A 12,396-nucleotide genomic window follows, 5' to 3' on the forward strand; every position below is an offset into this window, starting at 1 on the left:
GTGAATTGCAGATTGTAGTGTTTCCATGGGTTTGCTGTTCTTCTGAGTGGTTGTTTGCAATTTGGAAGCTATTGTTGAAAGAGGCTTCCTGACTTGCTGCATTGCGTTTTGTGCATGGTGTGTCTTGCTGCCACTTTGCACCAAAAGTGACAGAAGGCGTGAATGCTGGGTGAGGTGCCATTCAAGCAAGGTGCTTTGTTCTAGTTGGTGGTGTGCTACTTCAGCGTCATTGAAGCCTCACAAATCTGGGCAGATAAAGAGTACTTTATCACATTCCTGACTTGTGCCTTTGGGGGGCTAGGCCTTGAGGAGTCAGGAGGTAAATCATTTACAGCAATACTCCAAGCCTCTTATCTGTTCTTATAGCCACTGTATTTATATGGCTAGTCCAGTTAAATTTCTGGTCAGCTCTAACCCTCAAGATATTGATGATGGGAGATTTGGCAATGGTAATTCTGTTGTTGGAGATGGTCATTGCCTGGCATTTAAATACTGCGAATGCTACTTATCAATTCAAGCTTGAACATTGTCCAGATCTTGCTGCGCACGGACATGGACTTTTTCACTATCTAAGATGTTACAAATGGTACTGAACACCCTTCAATCATCAGTGAACGTTTCTACTCCGGACCTTACGATGCAGGGAAAGTCATTGATGAAGCAGCTGAAGACTTTTGGTCCTAGGAACTCCTACAATCATGCCCTGGAGCTGAGATGTTTAGCATCCAACAATCTCAATTTTCTGTTGCACTAGATATGACTGTAGTCAGTGAACTGTTTTTTCCTTGGGTTATAATTAAATATGGGAGGTCATATTTACTGTTCATTTCTAGTCATCGAAGATGAGTGTGGACCTTCTCCTTAAACCTCTGTGCAATGCTTACCCTGATGATGCTCCTACCATGTTGCTAGGTAGGAATTCCAGGTTTTTGACAAAGAACAGGGGTTTTATATCCGAATGATTTAGATATCCTAGATTCTTATTTGCTGCACTTTTGGAAAAGCATCCAGGCCATTGTGTTTGTTTATGAAAATTGCCAGCAACTAATTTTATCAATAGGATTCTGACCTTTGTAATTTTCTTAATTTAAAGCGAGATCCATCAGGAGCAGTGTCTGTAAAGGATGTTTTGGCTCGAGCTGCTGCAAAGGGACTACTGGATGGAGTTGAGACACCCAGAATTCGGAAAAAGGAAGAAAAGCGAAAGAAAAGCAAAGTCATCACACCAAAAATGGGATCTTTCAGTGGAGCCCAGTCAAGGATAACTGAATTTTTAAATGAACAGAAATCAATTACAGTTAATGGAACTTCCACAGCCTCCCAGCAATTATCTAGAAGTGAGGCTAGTGCAACTGGGTCAAGTATCAAATTAACTCAACGAGTGCCTATTCCTACCTTACCCGGCCGAGTGAAGAGAAATATTAGCAATGCTTCTTCAGTGGGAAGGCTTGCTAGTAGGAAAGGAAGTGTAACTGGAACAAAACAAGAGTTGAAGTTGGTTTTAAAACCAGTAGAGATGTTGCTTCCTCCAGTTACAATACGATACCTCAATTCACATGGGGTTCAAAACCATGGTTACAACCAACCCTACCTCTTCCAGTACCATGGATTAACTAGTCAACCTGCTTTCCCTTATTCACGTAATGCTTTTGTGACTTCACTGGGTGTGAAAAAGCAAAGAGACACAGGTATGTCTATTTCGCGCAGGCAAACACGTCCTTGGCTTTAAGGTAAAAGATGAACTGTAAAAAGTATTTTAAAATTTGAATTGAATCTTTAATGCTTACATTGATGTTTTATATGATTGTTTTAAAATATTTCCCTGTATGTTTGAAGAATCTTGTGTCTATGAACTCATTGCTGGACAAGCAACATAATTTGTGAGCTAGCTTATGGCAATAAAAAGTGCTAAAAAGTAACATTTACAGTCAATAATCTTAAATTTTAAGCATACACACTTAGTCTTTCACTACACATGCAGTCTAATAACAAATGTGCCTCAGAAAAGGGACCCTGAATAATTACAGGAATATTGTCACCAGCTAAACTATATTTAAATTCTATCCTAGTAAGAACCTTCTGAAGGGGTAATTTCAGCAGCATGTGTTCATTCTCATTCTCATAGTTAACTTTATGAAACAAAGTTGTGTTCTAAGTATTATGGGCAGATTGTTAAGCCAGTCAGAAAAATCACATTGAGTCTGTTCTATCAAACTAATTTAAGTCAAAACCACACAACATTTCTAGATCATTCTAGGCCACTTTGTTTTAGCAATTTAAGAACCAAGTATGGGGATAATATGGAATCCTAATGGTTCTTGATGAAAATGGCAAAAATAACTAGTTCTAGGGCTATGTTCTAAGCAAAACTAAAATATTTAAAGAGAGATATTTTGTTTAGGTACTTCCTATCTTTCAGAGAGACATACATTCTCCCCAAAAGCAAAACAGAATTAGCCACTCTTTCAAGGAGACTTGAATCCCGAAAAAGGTATATGTACTATCTTTATGCGATAAATATTACTCAATGCACCAAAGTGGAGTGACTGACCTTAGTTTGTTTCAAACATGTACTGTTTGAGTTCTGCAGATTAGAGCCTCAAAGATCAAACATTCTCTGTGATTGTTCCACACAAATTGAGGGGAACTAAATAGTACTTAATGTTATTGGCTTTCCAAGTAAAGGAGATTCCTGTCTATTACTTAGCCTCTCATAATGAGTAGCAGCTTTGACTTTTATTTTGAATCTATTGGGGCCATACAGTGCAGGAAAGTTTGAAAAATAGGAGACCTGCTGCTACCACTGTATCTTATTCTCTTTCGACTTCAAAATCTGGGAAATAGGGACAAACAAAAGGGAAAAATGGATATTGTGGCACCAAAGGGAAAATATCTGAGTAAACACAATTGGCATGTTGAAAGTTTGGTTATTTAAGGGAAGCCTGTTGTGCATTTAAACTGGAAAACATGCAATTCGATTATATGTAAAATAGTGCAGAAGAATATCTGAGATGTAGTTTATTTATATCAAAAAGACTCTATACTGTGATCAATATCAGGTGTATTCTTTGAACAAAATATTATTATTTGATCGCATTTAACAAAGTAATATGTTACCTTTGGTGGTCTCTATATGCTAGCCATTTGACGTCTGTCTTTACCTGCTACATATTAATATCCAACACCCTCATATTTCTTGAAAACTATCCTTTACTATCCTATCTGTGAGTGAATTAACTCTTCCTATCATCTTCCCCTCCCTTGGCTTGAATTCTATGTCAAATAAAGACACACACCTCTAACTGGATATCTTGAGATGCTTCTGTGAAGGCCAATAAAATATTTGATGCATCCTTGCACATCAAAACTCCTGCCTCACTTTTGAGCCTTAATAACCACATTTATTTATGCAGGGTGAAGAAGGCATTTACTGAATTCTCTATCCATTCAAAGCTAAAGCTTTTGACATACTCTCCAAGTCCATTTTCAGCTTCAGTAGTTGGGTCTTTTTAGGGGCTAATTATTTTCTTTTATACAGTTGATTAAACCATTGAGATGTCATTGGCAAGATACATCCCTGAAATATTTTACTTCATTTCATTCTCAGTTGATAGACCATAAACTTCCTGTTTTGATCTCTATTCAATCTTTCAATGTCTAACTCCAAAACACTACATTTGTTTCAGACAGTTATCAGAGTGCCATATCAACATATTTTCACCATTCTTTTAGCCTAAAGCCAACTTGCAAAGTCTTTACCCTGCATTTAGCCAACTCTTCAGTTTTGTCCGGTCTCTCAATTCCTGTTATGTATCACGATTGTAATTATTATTGTCTTGCAGAAACTATTAACATTCTATTGTATCAGAATTTAGATAATTTATTTGGGATTGACTTAATCTCTACAGTTATTAATTTCCTCTTCCCCATTATTTAATGCTGTTTTAATGAAACTACATTTTATGTCTTTTTTACTATAACTACATTTTTTGTTGAACCAGTTCTAAGAAAACAGTTACTAGTAATAAAGCCAAATTAAGTATCAATAAGTGATGTTTAACCTGTTTAATCGAAGTTTTAAAAGCAGCAATACCTTATCAGTTTTGAAAGAAAGTTAGACATCAAGCCTTTAAGTTAGCATTGTACTAAATAAATGGTTAAGCCGTAATATAATCGTGAGAAGAAATAACTGAAATTGATATTTGGAAACAGTGTATTTTGTTTTGTGTGGTTTGGGAATGGATTTGAGAGTATGAACATATACAATTTAGCTTGTTGGGTTGGTTAATCTACAGTAGTAATTTAGAATACAGCTCATTGAAAATGTTGCTGAATTGTTGCTTAAATTGTCATAATTGTATGCAAATATCTTCAAATTACTGGAGAATAACATGTATGCCTATTATTGCATATACATATTTAATTGCTAATCAGAGTTTTGTTATCATTGCCATTTGACTGAAATATTTAATCAAATTACTGTATAAATAAAGTAGGTCATTAATAGTTTAAACAGTGTTACTTCATTCCTGAGTAAGTGTATTATGGACCAATGTGGAGCTTGTGTTGGATACAAGAATACAAATAGAGAAAAGAGACATTGCCTGTACTACTTATGGTAGCAAAAGAATCCAAAATTGCAGAAGAGAAATTGCTATTACTTACTTTTAATGTAGAGATTTTTCTTATATAATTACATTCAATAATATGAATATGAATCTATAGAGGAGAACATTATATATAAACTTAATGAGCATGTTCTTATTGCACTGAAATGGGAAAAATCTTAGGGAACTTTTAGATAAGAAAGCGGTTGAATATCTTGTTCAAATTTATCACGTTTTCAGAGCAATATGACAGTATGCGCCATGACAGAACTATTTTACCATAAGTGTAAAGCAGAATTCTGTTTTCCCCTATTGTTGCATGTTTTTAGCACCCATGTCAATGTGCTCTGGGACAAAGTAATTATTTTGTTCGCTGCTGAAATTTAAAAGCACTGTGTGCATCCACAAATTGGCATTGCCTAGCACTTCTGCCATAGTCACCTGTCCTCAGTATTGTCTCAATGAGGAACCAAAGAAGGTGGCAAGCTTTTCATTCCCAAAGCATTTGTGTAATGTTCAAATGTTCAAAGCTCAGATTCCTTTAATACTCAACTTATGGACCCTGACCCACTGAGAATATACTTTTGGGGCTTTTTTTTTTGGTTTAAAAATAAAGAATTCATTACAATAGGGCTGTGGTTCTCTTATTATCACTGTGTTCAAGGCATATCCATGCAATCTCAATTTTATTTTCAAATCACTTTGATGATGTCTAGGAAGTATTATGATGAAGATTCCATGGTGTTGTCAGTGTTCTGATGAGTAAGTTTATTCTTTTCAATACACAGAAAAGTAGTAAGCCACACTTTGTGCCATTTATGCAGCACATAAAATGAATAGAATTCTGCCTGTAATCTCCAACTGTTTAGTGTTGCTGCACATTCTTTATTAGTCTTGTACCTTTAATAGATTTGCACTTACATATGTATTCTTTGTAAATGAAACACTGTATATAATTAAATTGTAACAAATGTAGCCTTCCTTTATAGTTTTTAATTTGTAAGTTTTAACAAAACAAGATTCAATAGTAAATTGAGATACCTTAAATGGATTATGCATCACAATATGTGATATTAGTCAATATTTGACAGTGCTTTTCACCTTGAAATTGAATAAATGAAATTTATAAATTATAGGTATCAAAGTTGTTCCTGGAAACATGAAGAAACGAGACTTGAAACAACAATGTGCTATTTGCGCAGCGAAAAGAACTTGAAGGCAGGATGTTCTCTGTTCTCATTAAAAAAAATTTGAAGCCAGGATTATCTGTGTTCCATAAAATATTTCCAATCGCTAAGCATGTATGCTTGTCTATAGAGAGTGAAAACAGATTTTGGTTGAACAGCACCTACTTTCCCAAAGAAATTTAATGGACATCTTGATCTCTTTGTCAGTTTTTTTTGCATTAAAGCTCCAAATTGATGCATCGGAAATGGAAAGAACAGGGCAGAGGAGCATTGGGAGTTAGGAGAAGGGCTACCACTTCCAACTAACATCTATTTCAGGAAGAATATAGGAAGGTTCTTCACGCAAAAAGTTCACTTCTGTATACCTTCACCTTTAGTCTGTAGAAGCACACTGGGAATTTATACTCCGTTATTTTCTGATCATTACTTTACTTTATTGATTGGAAAATTACAGACTACATATTCATGATTTCATACAATGAACACCTTGCCAATGTTGCTTCCTGCTTCATGCGGATGACTTTCAATACATCAAATAAATTTTAGCAGATCCAAAAACCTCAGTAACAATTTCCTTTAAAGCAATTATAATGCCCTGATGAGACCACAGCAGCTCCTTCTGATTGGCTGAGTCAAGAAGGAGCCATTGATTTTCCTCATTTATATTTATGAATTATTCTCATGCCAGTTGATGATTTCAAAGGTACAGCTTTTTGTCAGGTGCTTTCCTGCTTTTTACTATTCTGATTGCAATGTCAGCTGGAATTGTGATTATTAAACAGTTTAAAAACAGAGATGAACCTTGTAACTTTTATTGATTTATCTCCCCCTAACAATTTTCCAGTCTGATGCCCGTGATCCTGCTTCAAGCAGGTAGAGTTGCTATCCCAAAATAGATCTTATAGAAAACATCAACAAAGGCCCTACTTTCATTGTATTCAGCTACACTCCTGCTTGATCTATAGCTAGAGCGTGGCTCCACGCTGCAGTGAGTCATGGGCAAGGGTAGATATTGGTGACCACAAACAGTCCTGGATGAATTTGCACGTAGTAGCAAGGCTCTGGATTCTGATCTTGACCCAACACCTGTAGATACACTTGAAAGAATTCTGTATTTGGAGCCTTGCTAGTTTGTCCTTAAGAGTTGCAGCACGTCCAACTGTCCCAATGGGAATCCAGCTCAGTGTCAAAACAATATCTGAGTCATCGTGAGCAGAAGCGAGACTGAAAAATTGGTGGATTTTGGGGCACAAATTGGATTGTATATCCAGGGAAGATCCTGCGTGACCCAATGGAATTTGTCAGTCTTGCTTCTAAGTAACTCCAATATATCATATGTAGACATTAACATTCATGGGATTTAAAGGGACTTGGATTCATGGCTCAGTGGCTGCACAGATAAGAAATTAACTGAGGAACAAAAAGTAGGGAGTAGTTGTGAATTGTGGAATTTCAGAACTGGGAAGGGTGCAAGAGGTCACTGAGGGGGTTGGGTGGTAACCCCTGGTGGCCAATATTGGGACCACCATTTTAGATGTGTATTAATGGCATGGATTTGCCATTATAAATGGTGTCACTGACCAAGCAGCATTTATTGCCCATCCCTAATTGCCCAGAGGGCAGTTCAGATTCAAGCACATTGATGTAGGCCTGGAGACACGTAGGTCAGACCAGGTAAGGATGGCAGTTTCGTTCCCTGAAGGGCATTAGTGAATGAGATGGGTTTCCGCCCTCCAAAAATTGGCACTGTACTCAGTCATTATTAGACTCTTAATTCCAGATATTTTATTGAATTCAAATTCCACCATCTGCCGTGGCAGGATTTGAACCTGGATCCCCAGAACGTTATCTGGGTCTCTGGATTAACAGCCCAGCGATAACACCACTAGGCTATTGATGCATTTGAGCATAAAGCAAATAATTTTGAAGTTTGTAGATGTTGCAAGACTAGGAAGTTCAGTAAAGATGAGGAAAGTATTAAACAGACTTCAGGAGAACATATTCTGCTAAAATGGGCAGGGGAGTGAGAAATTATTCAAGGACAGCCAATATAAACCTTTTTTAAAAGAGGGATGCAGCAAAACTTTCAGATGTATAAACATAAGTTTTGGAAGTGGTAGTACAGTTTAGAAGGCTGTTAAAAAGACAGGTGATTGGCTTTATAAACAGTGACAGTACAAAAAAAATGATGATAAACCTTTGCAAAATACTATAGAAAACACTGGGGGAACTGGGGTCATTTACTTTAAAAGTAGGAGTAGTTCAAGGGATAATCATGAAGTTGTTCAATATCAAGTAGAATTGTGATGGAGTGAAAAAGGAACAAGTAGAAAAATGATCATAAAAATTGTCATCCATGGTAGAAGGGTCAGTAAGGCAAGGTGCAAGACACAAGAACTAGTGAAAACAGAAAGACAATAAATATACTTTGGAAAGTTATGATCTGGAATGCATTGCCTAAAAGGGTCATGGAAACACGTATCCAATTTTCTCTTTGAAAAAAGTATGATAATTGTTTGGAAAAAACCTTGCACTACCACGGTGAAAGAGTAAGAGCATACTTTTTTTCTTTATTCTTCATGGGATGTGAGTATTGATGGCAGTTAAGCCAGAATTTGCTGGCAACCCCGATCGATTTTGAACTGAGTCGATTGCTTAGCCATTTCAAAGGGACAATGGAGTGTCCACTGCATTGTTGTGAACCTCTTGTCACATGTAGACCAGAACAAGTAAGGTTAGAGGTTTCCCGTCCTAAAGGAGGTCAGTGAATCAGAAAAAAAATTCAGCAATGACTGATCATAATGGCAGCAATGAAACTAAGAATAGCTTTTAATTCCAGGATTTTAAAAACAAATCAGTTTAAATTCCACCAGCTACCCTCTCGTATGATTTGAACCCCTGGCTGCTAGAACAATAGCCTTGTCTCTTCATTACTTGTCCAATGGCATTACATTTACAATGTTCAGAGCAGGAGCAGAAATAGATTATTCATCCTCTTCAACCTGTTCTGCTTTTCAATGAGATCACAACTGATCAACTTGCTTTTCAGATTCCCTTTGGGATCTACTCCTGATAACCTTAGATTTTTGTTAGACAAGTAATTCAATCTACTATACAAAAGGAGTATATAGTGAATCATCTAAACTGCTTTGAGGGAGAGAATTCCAAACTCTCAAAATGCTGTGAGAGAGGGGAAAAAAAAACTCCTCTCTATCCTGAGACTGAATCTTACTGTTAAAACATTGCCCCCTATTTCTGGACTATCCACAAGAGGAAACATCATTTTTGTGTCCACCTTGTAAGAATTTTATACCAAAATCAAATCACCTCTCAATCTTCTAAATTCACGGAAACGGGTCCAGCTTGTCCAACCCACCCTCATAAGACAACCTAGTCATTCCAAGTATCAAACTAGCAAACTTCCTTGAAAGTTCTCCTTTGCATTTATGCACTTCAATGAACAGGGAAACCATAGCTGCACATGGCATTCAAGATGTGGTCTCTGTGTACTAAGACTTATGCCTCCGAATAACTCCACATGACAGACTTCTGCAGTTGTTCTCCATTTAAATATTACTGTGCTTTTTCACTCTTCCTGCCAAAGTTGACTTCATGTTTTCCTAACAAAAACATAAGTTGCTGGAAAAGCTCATCAGGTCTGGCAGCATCTGTAAAAAATAACTATTCTAGTACATGGAACAGTATAGTACAGGCCCTTCAGCCCATGATGTTAATCCAACCTATTATCTTACGAAGATCAATCTATCCTGCATACCCTACATTTTACTATCCTCCATGTGCCTATCCAAGAGTCACTTAAAAGTCTCTTAAGTATCTGACTCCACTACCACTGCCGGCAGCGCATTCCACACACCCACCACTGTGTAAAGAACTTACCTCTGACATCTCCCTACACCTTCCTCCATTCACCTTAAAATTATGCCCCCTTGTTACAGTCATTTCCGCCCTGGGGAAAGGTCTCTGACTCTCCCCTCCATCTATGTTTCTCTTCATCTTGTACGCCTCTATCAAGTCACATCTTGTCCTTCTTTGCTCCAATGAAAAAAGCCCTAGCTCCCTCAACCTTTCCTCATAATACCTGCCCTCCAGTCCAGGCAGCATCCTGGTAAATCTCCATTGCACTCTTTTTAAAGGTTCCACATCTTTCCTATAATAAAGTAACCATAACTGAATACAATATTCCAGGTGTGGTCTAACCAGAGTTTTGTATAGCTGCAGCATAACCTCATGGCTCTTAAACTCAATTCCCCTGCCAATGAAAGCCAACACACCATAAGCCTTCTATCAACTTGAGTAGCAACTTTGAGGGATCAATGGACGTGGACCCCAAGATCCCTCTGTTCCTCCACACTGCACGAGAATCCTGCCATTAACCCTGTATTCTGCATTCAACTTCGACCTTCCTAAGTGAATCACTTCACACTTCTCCAGGTTGAATTCCATCTGCCACTTCTTTGCCCAGCTCTGCATCCTGTCAATGTCCCAGTGGAACCTACAACAGCCCTCCACGCTGTCCACAACTCCACCAAACTTTGTGTTATCAGCAAACTTACTAAAGAAGAGTCATCGGACCCGAAACGTTAACTCTGACTTTCTCATCACAGATGCTGCCAGACCTGCCGAGCTTCTTCAGCAACTTCATTTTTGTTCCTGATTTGCAGTATCCGCAGTTCTTTCAGTTTTTATTTCATATTTTCCTATTCTGTACCCTCTGTATGATTTTTGCCTGAACTATTTATACCCATTTGTAAACCCCTTATACTTTTGTCAGAACATATTTTCTTACCAGTCTTGGTACCAACTGCAAAATTTAACTACCGTACCTTTGCTCCCCTAATCTAATTTAATCCTGTGGAAATCCACTCATCACATCCGTCAATCAACAACTCATTGATCCATGTCTTCTGCATGCCAATCCATGTTATCATGATGCCCTGCACTATGAGCTTTTTTCTTTCACTGTAACCTTTGATGTGTAATCTTATTGAACGTCTTCAGGAAATACAAGTACGTGGGTCTACAGACTTTCCATTATCCCAAACTCGTTCCTCCTTCAAAGAATGCCACTAAATGGTTAAACATGATTTTATGGAACTAAGCTGACTCTTTCTAATTACCTTGAAATTTTCTAACTGTACGGCTGTAAACTCTTTAATGATCCATTCAAATACTGTCCCCATGACAAGCATCCAGCTTACTTGGCTATTTACATCCTCCCTCTCTTCTTGAATTGAGTTGTTATATCTACTACTTTTCAGTCCAATGGAACCTTCCCTGAATCTAGGGAAGTTTGGAAAATTAACACCAATGCACCAACTACTTCATTGGCAAACTATTTTAAGAGGCTTGAATGAAATCCATCTGGATCCAGAGACTTGTCTGTGCAGCTCCAATAGTTTGCTTAGTGCCATTTTCATAATTGACAGAAGCAAACTATTTATTTACTTCATCCATTTCTGTTTATCATGAATTAGTAACTCTGTTCTCACTCTCTAGAGGACCAACTCTAAATGTACTTATTCTTTTCCTGTTTAAACACTTGTGGAAACACTTACTAGCTTCCTCTCATACTGTAACTTCTTTCCCCTGATTAACCCTTTAGTCATTCCCTGTCATTCTTTATCTTCTGAATCAATCATCTGATCTTGCAGTCATCTTTGCTCAGCTTTCCTCAATATTAATGCTTTCCCCAACTTTTTTAGCCAGCCACAGATATGTGCTCCTCCCCTCGAAACATTTTGTGACGTAGGAATGTACTTAACAAGCATTCTGAAATATTTTCCTAAATGTCTGCCACTGAATTGCTACTGGTCTTTGTCAGTTCACATCAGCTTTCATGCTCAAATCGTTGCCCTTATTTAGGTTTAAAGTAGAAGTCTTGGACATAACTTCCACCTCTCAAAGCGGTTGTAAAATTCAATCATATTGTGGTATCTGCTACCCAGTGATGCCTTTACTCAGTCATCAATAATTAATCCTGTCACACCGCCCTCTAAGCATTTTATGAAAGTGTCATCAAAGCTTCTACTGGCAATCTGATTTTTTCCAGTTTACTTGTAGATTAAAGTCACCCATATTTTTTGCTGTCCTTTTATCACCAACACCTAATATTTCTCCTTGTATACTTTGTGCCATATTGGTGTTAGTTAGGTACCCTGTACATCACTCCTTCTTGTGACTTCTTTCCCCTACAATTCCTTAACTGCACCCAAAACAATTCGACCCTAATCTTCCTCTGCAAGGTCATATCTAACTATTGCCCAAATGTGACCCTTGATTAACAATGCCACATCTCCATCTTTGCCTAGGTTCATATTCTTATTGAATGTCATGTACAGTTCAGTGTTCAGAACCCAATCTGTGCTATCCTGCAGCCACGTCTCCAAAATGGCTACAATATTTATTTGTGTGAACTATCATTTATATTTCCAATCAGTCAAGGTCTATCTACAACCGTCTATCTCAGAAGGCCTTTTCTTCCCTTCTCCAGGTGAAGCTGACTGCCTGCTTCAAGTGTCCTGGCCTCACTCACTTCTCTTCGTACAATCATTACGAAAGTATGTCTAATTATACATCACTTT

At 37.5% G+C, this 12,396-nt stretch overlaps 1 protein-coding gene across 3 annotated transcripts in view; it reads left to right on the forward strand.

The window, feature by feature from the left end:
• LOC125461163 (putative methyltransferase NSUN7) overlaps positions 1 to 5,259 on the forward strand; it is a 115,404-nt gene extending 110,145 nt beyond the window's left edge. For all 3 annotated transcript variants that reach the window (XM_048549755.2, XM_048549672.2, XM_048549835.2), the window contains one exon: positions 1,094 to 5,259. In XM_048549755.2, coding sequence (XP_048405712.1) covers positions 1,094 to 1,729 — 636 coding nt within the window. In that variant the 3' untranslated portion in view covers positions 1,730 to 5,259. The remainder of the gene's footprint in view (positions 1 to 1,093) is intronic.
• Positions 5,260 to 12,396: the final 7,137 nt, after the last annotated feature.

Source organism: Stegostoma tigrinum, chromosome 1, assembly GCF_030684315.1.
Source record: "Stegostoma tigrinum isolate sSteTig4 chromosome 1, sSteTig4.hap1, whole genome shotgun sequence".
Classification (NCBI taxonomy): Eukaryota; Metazoa; Chordata; class Chondrichthyes; order Orectolobiformes; family Stegostomatidae; genus Stegostoma; species Stegostoma tigrinum.